General features: G+C 46.5%; 2 protein-coding genes across 3 annotated transcripts in view; one reads left to right on the top strand and one right to left on the bottom strand.

Moving 5' to 3' along the window:
• The window catches only part of prr36a (proline rich 36a), a 26216-nt gene extending 11894 nt beyond the window's left edge, over positions 1 to 14322 (top strand). For both annotated transcript variants that reach the window (XM_086120224.1, XM_086120226.1), the window contains exons 4-6: positions 3031 to 3302; positions 4545 to 7007; positions 9586 to 14322. In XM_086120224.1, the coding sequence (XP_085976350.1) occupies positions 3031 to 3302; positions 4545 to 7007; positions 9586 to 10538 (3688 nt within the window). In that variant the 3' untranslated portion in view covers positions 10539 to 14322. The remainder of the gene's footprint in view (positions 1 to 3030; positions 3303 to 4544; positions 7008 to 9585) is intronic.
• Positions 13990 to 17917, bottom strand: LOC147200107 (UPF0575 protein C19orf67 homolog). The gene is made up of 6 exons (XM_086119152.1): positions 17855 to 17917; positions 17605 to 17790; positions 16270 to 16379; positions 15058 to 15243; positions 14849 to 14986; positions 13990 to 14146 (listed from the first exon to the last, which is right to left on the bottom strand). Exons 1-6 carry the CDS (start codon positions 17915 to 17917, stop codon positions 13990 to 13992), a joined length of 840 nt encoding a protein of 279 aa, XP_085975278.1.

Below are 17917 nucleotides of genomic sequence, written 5' to 3'. Positions count from 1 at the left end.
CATTTGCAAACGTTTTCTTTTACTTTGGGGAAACAATGACTGAGTCGGTTTCAAAGAAGTTTGCGTCAATCCATCTCCTGTGATTTTTGCATACCGTATTTTCCACACTACAAGGCGCACTGGATTATGAGGTGCACCTTGGTACATTGGACGCACCGCATTATAAGACGCAATCCACAATGCATCCACTAGATGGAGCTACGCTCAAGGAAATGCCAACAGAACGATCAGATGTCAGTAAAACGTATTTCATAAAGCAGCGACACGGTTCACTTAACCGCCAGCAAGTTATAACATTGACTCGTTAACGTTGAACTCCTTTGCCGCTGCTCTATTTCCGAGTTCAACTGCGAAACCGATCGCTTCAAGTTTGAACTCTGCGGTGTAAGCATGTCTCCAGCAAGGAGCCATTTTGGGGTTGACATATTACCGTAATAACCGAACACAAGGCAAATCGGATTTTAAGGCACGCTGTGAGCTTTTAAGAAAATGGAAGGCTTTTCGGTGCGCCTTTTAGTGCAGAAAATACGGCAATTTTTTTTTTTCAAATCACTAAACGATACCAAATTAACAATACTTGATTACATGGCAGTAATCAAAGAACAAATGGTTTTGTAATACACTTTAATATAAAATTTTATCCGATTAATCAATTCTAAACGTATTAAACCCTTGCAAGGACAGCGGTTACTACGGGGGACGGCTAATTACGTTACAGGGGGGATGAAATGGTTCATAGTGACAGCCCTAATGGAGTTTTCCCCAATCAGAGAAGATGAACTAAAATCTCATCCTACCCCACAAGCGTTGGTGGGCAATCACCCTCCCTTTTGTACATATCCTCTATTTGCGTGTCATTTTATCTCAACTCTCATTGCCCCTCTCTGACTGTGGGGCGGGGAGGGGAAACAAAACTGAAAATCAAGAGTGGAGAATGAACTGCATTGTGTTTTTTCTGCGTAGTCCGCGAGTCCGATTACACATCCAGAGTGCGAGTCGTGTCTGCTTCAATGGGCTGAGACAGAGGACCTTAACAGAGTCGGTGTTATTGAAGACTTTGTCATTAAATCCAAGCCTGTGCGGCAAGGGACCGGCCGCCAACGGTTCCTTCGAGCCGAGGCGTTTACTTGAGTCAACTTACTTCACGACGCCTGCATTTTTGATCGACGGCCTTCCGTTGTCTTGTCGGAGCCATAATTTAAGACATTCTCAACAGATGCCGAGAACTGACCTTCATGGTCAGTTACTAATTACCGCAACAAGTCATCCCTGATGACGTCATCTCCTAAAATGGTGGCCATCCATGCCGCAGTGAGTTCTTGGGTCATGGCTACAATGTGAGGAGCTCCGTCATCCCATCAATGGCTATTTGGCGCAGTTGCCATTTCTTTCGTGATCATAGCTTGGCGCATTTCTAGCACGACAGTGGACCCTTAGCTGTCAAACAATGCCTACAGCCTGGGGGGAAAAAAAATAAAATCTTCCTTGGCATGTTTTGTTTTCTTTGGGCTGTAATTTTTTTGTAGCGAGGCAGCAGCTGGCTCATTGAGTTTTGAACGTAACTTAGACTTGACCTGAATAACAGAAGTGAATGTTTCATAATGTTCAAACAGTGCATGTGGACAACTAATGGCCTGCGCCCAGAGTGACTAAAAGCGCCTAACCGCTCTTTGCGGGAATGTGATATTTATGTCCAGCTTGACATGATTCATTGCCGCTGTTCCGATTTCACTTCCCAGCTGGTGGGAGGTTTCACTGAATGAGGCCCAGTGCCATGTCCGTCATTGAAAAGATTCTCTTCTTGATCGTCAAGGAGATAAACCGGAGATCTTAAGCAGTGAAGCAGCGGAGCGGGGGGGGGGGGGGTCCTCCCTTGTAACTGAATGTGAGGAGGGGGACAGAAACAAATATTTTAGAGTCAGTTTTTTTGTCCGAGGAGGAGTCTTTGAACTGGTGAGGTCATTTCTAGACCACATTGTGCATCTGGCACCAGACACTCACTCTGTATGTCAATAATTTAATGCTTATTGTGCAGGCGTCTTGACATGCATAATTTATAGTGAGTGATCCGTGCGACACTTGCATGCATTCTTGTTGCCATTGTCCTGAACTTTAACCTCGACAAGGACCTCATGTGTAGTTGTTAAAATCTTATTGGACTGTGATTTTTTTTTTTTTGTATTGATTTCACTCCATCTGCCAAGAAATGTAATCCAACAGCAATAGAGCAGCACCCCCCCCCCCCCCAATCCAGTAATGGTGGATGCTTTACAGGCATCCCTCTCTGTGCACGCTTGTCTTGGATCAGACTTTTGAAAGAAAAACTTAACCGCAATCAAGTTTAACTAGATCCAAGAGGGCATATGTTCAATGGAGGATTTTTTTTTTTTTTTTTTTTTTTTTGGGTGCCACAATTAGTCAATTGATTAAAGTGAGTCATTGGATTTTAAACTTTTTTTTTATCAACTCATTCAGTACCAGCCAATTCTGAACCAAGTCTGAAAAGACTTTTAAAAACGTCTTTGGGAGTGAATGAGTTAATGGACAGAATTTTTAAAAATCACATTTTAAATCATAATTTTAAAAAATCCCTCCAATTTTCCTCATCACAAATTTGTCCCCCACCCCCGAGTTGGCGGGATTATGCAAAAATGGCTTAACCTACTTCCCAAAAGATGTTTGGAGGGCTGGGGTGTGGCCAAAGGAAAAATCCAATTCATTTTTCTGTGTGTCTCATATCAACATGTCTGTCTTGTAAAATACATCACTTGGCCTGAATCCGGTTTTTGGCATCTCTGACGGGTTTCCACAAAGTTCTCAGTCTGTTCCAAAAATGGCATTCAGTACCCAAGCTTCTTGGTAGGAAATGATCCCCTCCTGACAGTTATCTTTGGGGACACAAACACCGGAATTATTATTATTGTGGGCCACCTTTCGAAAGCTTTTTCTTCCGTTGATAATGTATACCAAATGATCAAAACCTATTTCTGTGCTATTTTGGTTTATGTATTTGTTTGTTTGTATCCCCAGGCCCACTTCTGCTCCCTCATCAGCTCGAATGGCAACAGCTGCATCTAGGGCTGGTAGCAGCACCGTTACAACCAGAGCACCCACTAGCGCAGCGGCTGCTTGCTCAGGATCTCGAGCAGTGGCATCAACATCGAGAGCTGGTAATAGTGTTGCAACCAAGCCGCCCAGCAGTGCCGGTAGCAGAACCGCTCCATCTCGAGTTACCGCGGTTCCCCCTGCTGGCAGGACCGCAGCAGCACAGCCTCACCCAGCTGCTGCCACCAGGAAGAAAGGTTTGAGTGTTTTTTGAGCGTTTACACCAAGGGTGGCCAACCAGTCAGAGATGAAGAGCCAATTTTTTTACTGAGTTACTGCAAAGAGCCACATCATACCCTTCCTCGCGCACGCGCGTGCACACACACGTGCGCACACACACACAAACACACTTTTTTGGCCAAAGATCGACTTTTGAAGCGACCAACTTCTCACGAACGACCCGATCGTGCACGTGCAAGCATACGCACACACGTGCTACGCACACGCGGGTGCCCACCAGTGCACTCGCCCACATATGCACGCACACCACGATGAGCAACAGTCAGAACGGGCCGAAAATTAATGAAAGCTCAATATACAAACAAATCTTTTTTTTCCCCACGCATTTCCTCCTCCCACCCCTTGCGGTCGACTTGGGACCAGTTCGCTGGCTCCCAGTCGATTCTGATCAACGTATTGGGCACTGCTGCCTTATTAAAATCAGAGGTAATTCGCTGACTAGCTTAGCACTTAGCGCCGTTGTTTGCGCATGAGCGGTGATGCAGTCATCTGATTGGTTGCCCTCTATGTCAATCAAGTAACGGGATTGATGATATGCTGACTAGTTTAGCGCTTAGTGCTGTTGTTTGCGCGTGAGCGGTGATGCAGTCATCTGATTGGTTGCTTTCTATGTCAATCAAGTAACGGGATTGATGATAGGCTGACGGAGTACGTTCTGTGAAGTTGGCGCCTTGTTTGAATGGCATCGCCGCTGCCGAGGCGTTTTCGACGCTTGTCGTGTGAGAGCCCGGGAGCCGCATTGAACCAGCCAAAGAGCCGCATGCGGCTCGCGAGCTGCGGGTTTGCCACCCCTGGTTTACACCTTGTTCTGAGGGGAGATCTTAAAATAATGTTCGAAATCATCAATTTGACATTATTACAGTTTTATGGCAAATTTGCAGATCCAAGGCACCAATATTGCATAAAATGATCACGGTACATCGCCAGCCCCCCCCCCCCCCCCCCAAAAAAAAGTATCACTACTGAAACGCCAAGCTGATCCATTCACCTAAAAACGTGACTTACTTTGTTGTGTATCCACCCGTTGCCATGAATACAAGTTCATTGTACCTTCTGCTATCTATATTTAGTTGTTGTGCCTGCCACTATACATTGCTAGCATAGAGAGCTGAACAAAGGTATATTCATATTTAATAAATATTTTTTTCAGGGAAAATTAAGTTCTACCTAAATGGCGTATGTTTCTCTGTTGGCACCAGATGTCAGTCGACCACCTTCGATTTCAGTCACGAAAAGGCCGGCTGCTGCATCAGCTGCCACCAAAAAGCCAGAACCTTCTCAACCTGGAGCCACCGGAAAGCCCCCTTCTACCTCCAAATGGGTCGCGATTCCCCAAAAAGCGGATCCCAAGTTGGCGCAGAGTAAAGCGCAACAAGCTGCAAAACCTGGTTCCGCTAAGTATTACGCTGTGGCCTCTTCCAAGGCTCCAGCAGCTAGCAAGCCACCCCTGGGAAAAACCCAGCATGCGTCTCCAGCTCACAAATCCACAAACGGCAGCGCGGCGCCGGTGAAGCACCTAACCAAACCCACTCAGGCAGTCTTACCCTTTACTGCTGGTGTCAAGAAAACAAAAGATTCCAGATTCAACCACTCTGTGAGGACACAGAGGGATGCTGGTGCAGCGGTAACAAGTGCAACACCAGCGGTACAAGTAGCAGAACTAATACAGTCTGCACTCCAAGAGCCATCTACTGCTACCTTTGTGCCAGAGATGGTCCCGCCCCAGGCTTCGATCCGGGACTCGCCACCAGAGGCGGAACCGCAAGTGACTGCTCAGAGCAATTTGGCTGCTCCCTCTCCCCCGCGTAGCCCCGTTACTCCACCCTTGCCAGAAATACAACCGCCCCGGCAACAAAGCGAAAGCGATGCTCCTTCGGCACAACCGGAGCGGGTCGCAACCCCTGTGGAAGTTCCGTCACCCCAAGTAGCCTCTCCGCCAGAGATACCCGGTCAGTCTGTTAACGTGACTTCAGATCAGACTCTCTCCATATGCAAACTCGTTACAACAGTCGTAAAGTCAGTCGCTCAGGTAGCTCCTCCCAGCCATCTCAACGATGACGAGGACGAAGAGGAAAGAGAGGGAAGCCAGCTGTTGTCGGTCTCCGAAATGAGCGGGACGACACAAGCGACCGAGGAGTCGCGTCCCGGTTCGGCCGGACTGGTAGGCAGCTCCGCTTGGAGGGCGGGGGGTGCCGTCCAGTCTGAGCTGGACTCGCTGAGCGGGAGCCAGCAGGGGGCGTCGGAGTTGAGTGCTCCCGGCGTCCTGGAGGGCACAGAGAGCATGGACGATCTCGGAGAGGGCAGCCTCAAAGGTGCCATAGAGATGGAAGGAGCCTCTGCGGGGTCGCCGGACTTTCAAAAAGTTCCTGATATCCCCTTTAATGACTACGAGGAGGACGACGAAGACATGGACGTGGGCTCCGAGAAAACCGACGAGCTGCAGAGGCATAGGCACGACAACGACGTGGATGACGACGAAGAGGACGAGGACGTGGAGATGGCGAGCGAAGCGGTAACCGAGAGCGGTCTGGAGAGCTACGGGAACGCCGACGAGGACGACTTTGCCGAGGAAGAAAGACTGGACAACTTAAACAGGTTGGTCCAGCTTCCCCCGCCTCCTCAGCTCCCATCGGCTCCGGGTGCTCAGTGGTACCAAGTCAACCCGTTTGCCGACCCCTGGGAAGAGCAAGTTCAACTCCCTCAACTGCAGCAGCTCCCCGAACCGGTCTCCCAGCCCGCCCCGGTGGAAGCTGCGCTGAGCCCACTGGTAGCCCCCCTGCAAGCAGACTCGGAGGCACCATCCCAATCTCCCGCTCGGGCTCGTCTGGAAACGAGCTCTGATCCTCATCTTCCTGAAAACCGAGATGCGTCTCCGTCTTCCACTCTTAAGGACGGGGCCAAAACGGGCACCGAACAGTGTATCGCGGGGCCGACGTCATTCCCTGTAAGCAGCGAGAGCGTCACTCCAGAGGAACTTGGCGAAGGACGGGCCAAATTTCAAGAAGCCCCCGTCACCTCTCCCCAGCCCGATGCGGTTGCCCGTATGGCGAGCGGTGACCAGGAGTTTAAAGCCCTGACCATGCCGGCGGATGAGGTTTTAAGAGGCGTCGTAAGCGCTCTCACTTCCAACCCTTCGTCGACTTCCGTAACAGAGGATGAAGCCAGCGACACGGAGGGCGAAGCGCTACTTGATGACTCTTCGGAGTCTCCGGCCGGGTTGAAGAAGAACATAACCTTCGAGGTCCAGCCCCCCGCACAGCGCGGACTCTCCACCGTCGAAGAAGCGGAGGAGTCCGAGGCGACCGGTCTGACCGACGACGCCACCCCGCCTTCGGCGACCTCGCTGGCGTCCTACGGCTTCGACTCCGCAACCACGGCCTCCAACGCCCAGTCCGCCGGCGACGGCTGCATCAAGAGTCCGGGCATCTTCTCTCTGGAAGAGCTTCCCGAGGAATCCAAGGAGCTCTGTGCCCAAGCCCAATCCGGACTCGCAGAGCAGCAATACATCGAGTGCGCTCATCGGGAAGTAGGTTGTACGGAGCGAGAGCAAGGGTCGGAAGCGCCGGCTCTGAACGCTCTGCGGGCGACCGAGGAGAAGCCCGAAGACGCCCACCCTCCGTACTATTCTGCAATCTGTGAAAAGACTGACAACACTTTTGCAGGTAATGTATAGTTAATTATGTCTGGCTGTTCTTGTCCTCATTGTTTGTCTTTAAAATCTTTGGTGCTGGTAATGCAAAAAGGGACAAGTAATTGAGGGGAAAAAAACAAGTATTTCTATTGACATAAAAGATCCTGAGATTCCTGTATGTGCAATGGCTATTTGGATGTACTCGTCATCAATGCAGGGGCCCCGCACTGGCATGATAGATTTGTGGTGCAGCACTGAGAGATGGCGATGCTTAAAATTGTTTGAAGTGGATTGAATTGCCCAAAATATGAGAGCTCTTGATCCGAATGCTTTTTACCAAATGACTCATTCATACACTAACATGTCTTGATTTGTATTTTTCTTTTTTGCCGGGGGGTGTGGGGAGGCGGGGATGGCGGGGCTTCTCTTCCAACACAGGAACTCTACAGTAGCCCCCCCCCCCCCATCACTCTTTCTTGCACTTTAAATGTATGAATTTCATTGTACCCTCTTTGAATAACAAAACTTAAAATAAAGATAGCCTTTTATAACTATCCTATCCTCGTTTCTATAGTTCTGATTAAAGGAGTATTGGGCAGCGGCAATACTCGACAGCACAGGTGTCAAAGTCAAGGCCCGGGGCCCAGATGCGGCCCACCGCGTCATTTTATGTGGCCCGTGGGAGCAAATCATATCTCAATGTGTCAACTATCACGGTTCTTGCTGAAATCTGTACCAAAATGTGAAATTGTCATTGGTAATAAGTAACGTTGAGATTTTGCACCGGCCCTCCGAGGGAAGCCGTAAGTCCGAAGTGGCCCGTGACAAAAAATGAGTTTGATACCCCTGCTCTACAGTGTTCCCTCAATTTTTGCGGGTGGTACGTTCCAATTCCTCTGCAACAGGTAAATCTCCACAAAGTAGAAGTTGACATTTTGGGGGGTTAAAAGTCTATTAAGCCATTACGACCCCCCCCCCCCCCACGCACGCGTATCCCTCCCTTCAAAACACCTTCGCTTCATAAATGTAACTTTTAAACAGCGAAATGAATAATAAATGCCATGTTACTGATGATTGGTTCGCGTTCATAAATGATTGTGACGGAAGCGCGAGCTGCACCGCGGCAGTAGCCGAGGACATGTGGCGACAAAGTAACCCACCTTTGGACAAAGCCCCTACGAATCCTGTAGGAAGAGAACTCTGTCGTAAATGGGGGGGGGGGGGCTCGTGTGGATATACAGCCACCACGAAAAAGGCTGAAAACTCAAGAAGATTAGCGACCACACGAAAGGCAACAAGAGACTCGTTCGCGGCGGAAGAACGTCACACTGCGCTAATGCTACAGTACTGTTCTTGTTGTTTTTCGTTTATTTGGTTATTTTGATAAATATATTCATGGCTTAGTCTATTTAGTTCTTTACTACTATAATCCCGACTTTACTACAGCTTTGGTGTTGTTTGTATCATAAATCTTTGAGGCAGTTAACAGTTGTATCAGTGCTGTAGCACATGCGCCGTGTTACGCCGAAAGCAGTCGTAGCCGACAATCAGACACTGACACGGTAAACGCGGTTATTTTTTACAAAGTAAAAAAGATTCATTCCGCCTCCGATGTGGCAATTTTGTAAATTTCTGTGTGAAGTCGGCTCTCGATTTAAGTTCTCCAACTACCCGCTGCACAAAACAAAGTCCTTGCCGCCCCCCGAGTTTGCCCAGACTTGACAAGCCGCTGGATGATACCTCAGCATTGGATCCAACGGCACCGCTCCAAGCAACAAAGGCCTTGGTAAACGTTTTAACTGTTTGGCCTCCAAGACGACTGCTGACTGTGCTGCAGCTTTTAGGTCGTCTCCACCACATTCTAGGTGTGTTGCCGCCAAATCACAGAAAGAGAGAAAAAAAACCTTCTGCATTCTTCTAAGGCACCGTACGTTTTAACTGAGCATGTGACTGCAACATCTTGATTTCCATCGCATCTCTGCTCAGGTTTGCTGAATAGTTTGGCTCTAGGATTTGAATATTTGGAATCGGGGGTTCAACGCGGATGCTTTATTTCTGTATTTTGGGTTGAGCCCTTCTTCCTATTGCAGGGGTGGGGAATCAATTGGACCTGGCCCAAAGAGGATTGAATAAGACCTGAAAAGATTCCCCAGTCCTGCTCGAATGACTGAGTCTAAAGCCAAGCTATTGTTTCCTCGCGACGCTGTTTCATGTACACAAATGCATGAAGAGCTTCTGCATGTCTTCGTTTGAATTCACGGGTGATTTCAGCTGGTTGCGTACACAGGAAGTTGGCTGTTTCTTTTTATTTTATTTTTTTACACTCCCCTTGTTGTCTGGGTATTAAAAATGGTTTACACATTTTTTTGCTCTCTCGTCCCAGGACTTCTGCACTGGTGTCACAATTTTACTCACCTTCTTTTTCAAATATAAAATGCCATTTTTGCCCACGTTGCAAGCCCACGTTTGCGGAAGCAATTTTGCTTGAATTTGGTTCCGTTGGCTGTTTTCCCTCACATTTTTTTTTTTTTTTTAAAGGGCCATGGGCTGTTGTTCTTGAACCTTTTCACACCGCCCCTGCTCATTGTAACCCTTTTCACCACACGCAGGCCTCACCCCGCAACATCATCATCGCCACGGAGACCATCGCGGCACGACGCCCCGTCTGACTTGCGCGGACCTGCCGCCCCGCAAGGCCGGGCAGCAGGCGCTCAGCCCCCAGCTGCGGCGCCTGGAGCAGCACCAGAGGCAGCTGATGGAGATGCAGCAGCGGCGGGAGCAGCAGAGCAGACCCCTGGAGGGGGCCGAGCAGGAGAGGAAGAGGACGGAGGAGGAGGAACAGAGGAAGAAGAAGGACGAGGCGGAGGAGGAGATCAAGAGGAATGAGCGAGAGGCGTGCGAGGAAATAGAGGAGGGCGAAATGGGAGAGGGGAGTGGCCAATCGGTGACTGAGGACGTCAAAGTCATCAATGGGGAAGGCAAAATGTCTGCTGAAGAAGAGGCGCAGAGGCGCGAGCTGGAGTTGCGACTGCTGCAGCAACAGTCCGAGCTGAAGCAGAGGCAGCAGATCCTGCAGTGGCAGCAAGAACTGGAGGAGCAGCCGCCTTCCGGTCGAGCCGTGGTCCTGTCCCCCTCATCGGGCCTGTGCACCATCTACGAAGCCCTGGAGAACAGCGACGAAGAGCCGGACGGCCGCCGTGCCGATCGCAGCTCTCGGGAGAGGAGGTTGTCGGCGCGCTTGAACAATCCAAAGGAAATCTCCAGCAACGGGGACCGCTCCTCCCCCTTGGACTTGGACTGGGGCGCCAAAGTGGACATGGTGCAGCAGCTGATCAATCAGACATTGCTGCTCAACGGAGATGGCTCCTCCTCCCTGCTGCTTCTTCCGGGGGGTGCGGGGGGCACCCTGAGCCCCCTGGAGAGCAGCCTGTGGCCCAGCCTCCTGCCTCCCATCAGCCCCCCCTCGGCCACAGTGACTTCTGTGAGCAGCTTCTCCCCGGAGGCCGCCGGAAGCTCCCCTCAGGGGGAGTGGACAGTCGTGGAGCTGGAGACGCATCACTAAGACTCCACGGATACTCCTTTCACACAGAGTTGCAACCAGTGCTGGTTTCGTATCTGCTCGACCATTTTTACGGTGCTCGTCGTCATGAGTGTGAGCTGAAGTCCATCCAAGCTGACTGGAGTGGTTCCCACTCGCACCGTGGGACAATTTAGCATCAGGTTCATGTACTAGTATGCTCTGCGCTCAGGCCAAAGCCATGTCTAATGTAACGAGATGGCTTTGGAGCCAAGCTACAATGTCAAAGTGAGGGAAGGGAAGCTTCACTTTGTCAAGACCACAGCCCTGGCTAATTGGGGGGGGGGGTGCTTTGCTGCCATCTTGTGGCATCTGAGGGAACCATTATACAGTTTTGTGGGCGTTACTTTTTTTTAAAAATTCATGACAGGGCTAAGTCCCAATTTTTTGTGAACATAATCATGGTGGAACGCTGTCCTACAAGCACAACTGCAACTATGCATGAGTTGACATTGGTGAACTATGGGCACTTACTTATTTTCACAGTGCAGAGGTCGTGGGTTCAATCCCCCGCTCCGGCCTCCCTGTGTGGAGTTTGCATGTTCTTCCCGGGCCTGCGTGAGTTTTCTCCGGGTACTCCGGTTTCCTCCCACATTCCAAAAACATGCATGGCAGGCTGATTGATCACTCTAAATTGTCCCTAGGTGTGAGTGTGAGCGCATATAGATGTTCGTCTCTGTGTGCCCTGCGATTGGCTGGCAACCAGTTCAGGGTGTCCCCCGCCTATTGCCCAAAGTCAGCTGGGATAGGCTCCAGCACCCCCCGCAACCCTTGTGAGGATAAAGCGGTTCGGAAAATGAATGTCGCTCGTAGTACCGGTTGCACTTGGTTTAGCCTCATGAACATGAAATGTGAACAAAGAGCATCCTAGCGCAAACTGCTTTCGATAATTTCATCTAAAGTGAACTTAACATTCCTGATTTTGCAATGTGAAAGGCAAATTCGACACACGACTGTGAGGCAGACGTGCTGTCACAGGCTGGTGACGCTGACCGTCGTCACCTGGCATGAACATTCAATCGCATTTGAAGGTGCTGCAGATTCCAAACGCTCGGTAAGATCACCAACGGAAATACAAGCAGGTCCAAAATGTAACAGTGACCGGAGTCTCCGCTTACTTCACTAGTAGCATATTCTTTTTCTTCCTTGGCTAAACACTCATCGTTGAGACTGCTCCCTCTTATATGGAAGTGTTCCCAAAAAAAGCCAAAGAAAAAGCAAAAGGCTTGTGTGACACCGTGCATGATGGCCGTTCAAATGTTGAAGGATTATCTTTGCAAAGACTAAACTATTGATCCAGGTGTTGGTTCTTGTGAAAATGTGTACCTCATGTTGTGACTGCTTTCCAGAGACTAAACAAACAAAAAAAAAAGTATATTCTTACATCGGGTACCGTACATGTAATGCCTCATGTCTCCGCCATAGATGCACATAAACTAGATCCGATTGTAAATTGTTCTTGTAGAGTTTAGAGGAAGCAAAAACACTGGAAATGACTTTGTCACGCATCGAGCTTAAGAGCATTTTTGTCTTATTTTTGTTATTTGTCCACCAAAGGTCAGTAGGCGTAAATGTTTCCCCATTGAAACATCTGTCGGGCACTGATGTTACTTATTTGTGTCTGTGAATTTATTTTTATTTTTTTTAATAATAAAATCCGGATCTTAAGGTCCATGTAGTATTACACTGTCCTCACAAAGACAATTCAGTGCACTGGCAGAATAACTGTCTTCTGAGTAAAGCCCCCTCACTGCTGGTGCCACTTGTGGCCTGTGGGACATTTCTGTGACATGTAAGACAGTAGTCCTCAACATTTTACACCAAGTATCACACCCCAAAAAATACTGAGGAAAAAAAAATTAAACATTTGAGAAAAACTTAAATTTACAAGAATGAAGTAGTAATGTGAGGAAAGTCGACATTTCGCATTTTCCGCGTTTGAGAATTGTAATGAGAAGGAAAATGTCATCGTGCACTCTGAAAGTTGTAATTTTGCAAGAGTCAAGTTGTAATTAAAATAAATCAGGAATATGGACGATTTTAAAAAAGTAACCTTGCCCCCACCAGCACTGCGGGGGGCGGGGGGGGGGGGGGTGATAGTCCTTTGCAAACTTACAATTGTTGGGCCATGACATACTGTATGTTTTGTCATTGTTTAATTTTGTGTTGAAAGCTGCTGTTTGTGTGCCGTGTTTATTTTCCCTGAATTACGACGGTGAAGGAAATCTCACGATTGGGAAGTGTTTCTGCTCTGATCATTTTCATGAAGGGAAAAGTCCTTGAGTCCTGTTTTGCTTCATGTGTCTTAACTGTATTTTCAAGTGAAATCCAATGAAGGATGTCAGATGTTGATAATGCTGGTCAAAAGCAGAGATGGCTTTTTTTTGGGGGGGGGGGGTCATTTTGTTTTCAAATTTAACATATAAAAGTTTGCTCAATATGGATGTTACCATGCGTTGTAATTCTATGAAAAAAATCTGCCTGTTGCTCACCCTAACCCTTCCTAAAATATTACTATATATACTGCTTTATGAAAACCTGACGCCCAAGAGGAGAAAAAGGTGTTAGATTTGGAATCTGTGCAAAAAAAAAAAAAAAGTCGGATTTAAAAAATGTGTTGACCAATGTAGTCTGTCACCACTGATAAATTGACTCTTGTGGGTGCAAGGTTTGCCACACTGGATTTGATTTGCACCGACTTGCTAAATAATGATCCGATGACTGGCTTTTAAAATATTGACTGAAGCAAACTGGGAATTTTAAATTGAAATTTTAAGCTCATGTGCATCAGGCTGCATGTTTTGTTTTTTGTTTTTTATTTTTTAAAATGCTGTAAATCTGTGAATGTGTGTAATTATATCACGGTGAGGTTTAATGTAAATGTTTTTGATAAGAACTCCAGAATGTCTTTTTTTTTTTCTTTCTACTTTTTAACAATGAAATGTGAGCCAAGTATTTTTTAAAAGGGATTTGAAACTCCCAGCACCATGAAAATGCTAATTTACATTCTGCCTTTTTTTTTTCTATCTGACAAAGTGAGACAGGAAATTGTGGACAGAGTGAAAACAGCGGCGGACTTCCATTGTATTAAAGCACAGATTTAAATGACAACGTGACATTTGTTAAGCAACTTTTCAAACAAGCATGATGTAAAAATCGCTTGTGATCGCGAAATGTATTACTCACAAAAGTGAGGGATATTGATTTGGCTTTTAGGTGAAATGTATGGAAAATGTAAAAAGTTCATGCGACGGGGAAATTAAACAATGCCGGTACACCGTAACAAAAACGTCAGTAACTTGTCATGTGCCCTTGAGCCTCAATTATAGCGCGGCGACGACATCTCATGTTCACAAGTCAACTCATTGAACTCATCGAACCCCGCTTGTGATGAATAAGAGTCCCTGGTTCAAAACATTGCGTAATGACAACAGCGCTATACCATCCTGGGAACCCCGGATGTGTTCCCAACGGAGATGACTGATGACATCAGCAGCTGCAGCAGGTGTTCGGTGGCTGTGTAGCTTGATGGCTCTTGGCTGCCCATAAACAGCAGCTTCTCGAAGGCGCCCTCGGGAACTTCACACTCCAGCCTTAGGGAAAGAATATCACTCAGATGGAAGCAAAGTTGATTTTATCCTCCCAACCCTAAACCCCCTTACACCAGAGACATCGACAATACACAGGTTACCATCCTGACTGCCAAGTACAACTTGTCAAATCAATGTTACGATCTCTAAAGGGGGAAAAAATAAATCTCTGAAAATGTCTCCTGATTTCTCTCTGCATGCTCGTGACTCATCAGCTCTGGGTGAGTACACAATTTTGCTTTTAAAGAAAATAGAAATGAACTTTTCACTCCCATATAGCAGTGAAGAATTTCAAAATGCGGCGTCAAGCTGACTTCCTTGAGCAAGTCTCCAAGATCACGTCATTGAGGGTGAGTGGTATTTTTTTTATATAGTGGGCAAACTCTAAGGGCTACTCCCTCCTTACCCTTAATTATTATTATTTTTTTAATTGTCAACTGAAAATCGTGGCAAAAATAACCCAATTGTGGGTCAAAAATGGACCAACCGCCACTGAGGTTAATTGGACCCATTTTTTGGGTTATTCATTTAATCCCAAAAATTGTCAAAAGGGGTCACTCCTTTTTTTTATTTTATTTATTTTTACATATAACCGGATTATTTTTGACCCAATTGGTTTTAAACAGTGTTTAACTCATGCTAAATGGGAGTCAGCACACACGCACATTGAGCAGGAGTAGGTCAACTGAATACCCGCTATATTACCAGTCAAAAATGGTCTCCGAATTGGGGTCAGGTTTCAACTGCACCCACTGACCAATGGACCACATCCGCAGAGTTTTGGAATCCGGGTTGTCATCGTCTGTGTGCAAGTTGAGAATATCCTCGTAGCACAGGAAGTAGCTGGGCAAAAGGAAAAAAATTAAAAAGCGGCCTGTATTAAAAAAAGGAAGGAATGAGAAAATAAGACTCACTACTCTATCTCAGTGTTGCAGTCTCCGTCTTTTGCACCGTTAAGGTGCTTCACGTTCCAGCGCATGCGCTTAAACACGCCGGTGTTGATTCTGGCCAGGTAGGGCGTGGGCTTGCAGTAGCGGAATGCGGTGACACTCAGCTGCAGTTGGTCTAGCTCTATGCGGCCGATGCAGAAGTGAGACATGCTGGTGACAAAAGTGAGAAAGTTGGCTATGATATATCAATGACTAATAGGTGTTGCATCTTTGCAACAAGCATGCTTATTCAGATGGATGCTGAGATGCCTGTTCGTCAGGTTTACACATATGACCCAAACAATGCAGGGAGGGACTATCACCCCTGACCAACCGCATGTCCCTTCAGTAACTATGTGTGTAAAGAAACAAAACAAAAAAAAGTATATGCATGTATGTCAGAATGTTGAAATGCTGCTTCAAAAGAAAATTGCTTATGTTATCGCTGGTGTTGGGCCGCAACCTCCGATGTTTTCAATTCCATATTTTTTCCACAAATCGATACTATTAGTCAGTCCACACATGCGGGTGTGACTTTGACAAATCATTTTAAAGCAGGAGTGTCTCATTTTTGTCACGGGCCACTTTAGTGTTACATCTTCCCCCGGAGGGCCATTATAGCAGTGAAACCGAATAAATGTTTAATCATTACTTGTACACAAAAAATAGAATTAATGGATTACTGTTTGTTGTTTATTCAATTATTGTCCAAGTGAGTGTAAACGGGGTAAAAATAAATAAATTTGCAAAAACTCAACGTTATTTATTACACATGACAATTTGACATTTCGGTCCAGATTTGAGCAAGGATCATGTGTCAACTTCCATGATGATGAATTCCTTTCGCGGGCCACATAAAACATCATGGCGGGCAAGATCTGGCCCCCAAGCCTTGAGTTTGACACCTGCGTTTTAAAATGTTGAAAATGCGTTGCTCTCATTGGCTTCACAAACGCGCCGTTTCGGGGGTCTCCTGAAAGGTGATGATTTTGGCGGTACAAGGATTCCACCCGATGCCAGAGTTGATGGTGACAGTCAATAATTGACATTGTAGAATACAGGAAAAAATGAGAACAACTGGCTTGACGAAACGGATATCATTATCAAACACCGTGATTTTATTTCCTCTCTTGATTCGTATTTGCATGTGTACACAAATATGGTTGACTGTGTAAGTTTGTGTGTTGGCAGGCATACTTGTCAGGCTCGGATTCATCCAAAGTGAGAAGATTGTTGCTGGCAAAGGTCAGTACCAGATGTTCCAATGTGTCACACATTTGCTGAGAGAACTCAATCAGCTGTACAAACTCCAGCAGGCACACACAAATTTGTCAAAAAGTTATTGTTTTCAGCAGTATGTTTTGTCAAAATACAGCAGACCGATTGTTGTGATCGAGTGACGACATACCCGTAGTACTCTTATGTTTGTCATTCCCAATCACTCTAAACCAGGGGTCGGCAACCCAAAATGTTGAAAGAGCCATATAGGGAAAAAAAACCCCAAAAACAAATATGTCTGGAGCCGCAAAAAAATAAATGCCTTCTATAAAACTTACAATGAAGGAACACATGTTGTATGTAGGAGACTGGACTGTCTCAGAATTGTTGATGTTATTCATTCCTTTGTTGTGTGTTCACAAACGCCGCCATAGAATTTATTTTGTCATTTCCTCGCTTGATTTTTTATTTTTTTTTTATTTTTGGTGCATTATTTTTGCTTTTCTTAGTGTCAGTGAAGTCATCATGAATTTCCGTTTTTCGGAGGCTGTCTTTGAACGCCTCTTGAGTCGAACGAGAAGAGAGAAGGACCGTCTGGTCTGACGGAGTGTTGTGTCGAGACTGTTAAAAGCATAAATAAAGTGTATGTTTAAAAAAAAAACAACACCACAGCTCTCCTTTTTCGGAGCTGCAACATGTATCTATATCTATTTGAGCTATATTAGCCTACTATCAAAATATTTTTCCATTTTCAAACATTTTTACAATGCTCCAGGGAGCCACTAGATGTCGCTAAAGAGCCGCACGCGGCTCTGGAGCCGCGTGTTGCCGACCCACCGCTCTAAACAGTTTGGTTAAATAAATGAAATAATTTCTCTATATCCACTCAATCGCAGTGCAACCATTCACACGTACGGACAATTTAGAACAGCAGACACAAGGTAGTCCGCAAGCGTATGAGCAAACCCGCCTGTTCTTAAAATGGCTCACCAATGATAAGGCATTGTGATTTCGTAAAAATGTTATCCAAGTGAAAATATAAACACAAATTTATTAAAAAGGTTTGGCACAATTAGTTTCCCAAATGATTGCTCGCCAGAAATCACTCAACTGATTCGTGTCATAGCATTGATGAATAGCTCAGCTAATTATTAATAGTCACTTATGACAAGTGTGGAACAAAGTCATTGGTCTTTGGACTAATGATTAGTCACTAATCTGTACCCACCGGTAGCTCACTTCAAAAAAACATAAAACAACAACAACAACCCTAGGCCTTCAACGAGCATGAAGTATGAATATTGAGTTTTGTACCATGTCAGGGCGCAGCTGCATGGTTCTGGCTGTAGATTCCAGGAAGTTAAAGTACGGCTCGCAGGCAAAGGCGAAACTCCTCAACGCGGCGACTTCAAGACCTGATTGCTTGAACAGATTAGTGCAGTTGTGCCAATATGTCAGAATAGAATCCCCATGCGATTGTCGAGACAGCCTCTTGTGAGACTTCAGGATAAATGTAAATGTCCTGACACATCCAAATGGTCTTCCAACCGAGACACCCACTCACCGGTGACCACCTGACCCTTTGCCGCACTTGCGCCGAGTCTCCGGGCAGAAGGTTGACCGTCAT

This window comes from Hippocampus guttulatus, chromosome 9, assembly GCF_054856545.1.
Source record: "Hippocampus guttulatus isolate MCC_2025c chromosome 9, RoL_Hgut_1.0, whole genome shotgun sequence".
Lineage (NCBI taxonomy): Eukaryota > Metazoa > Chordata > Actinopteri > Syngnathiformes > Syngnathidae > Hippocampus > Hippocampus guttulatus.
This window is presented reverse-complemented; position numbering and strand designations above follow the sequence as displayed.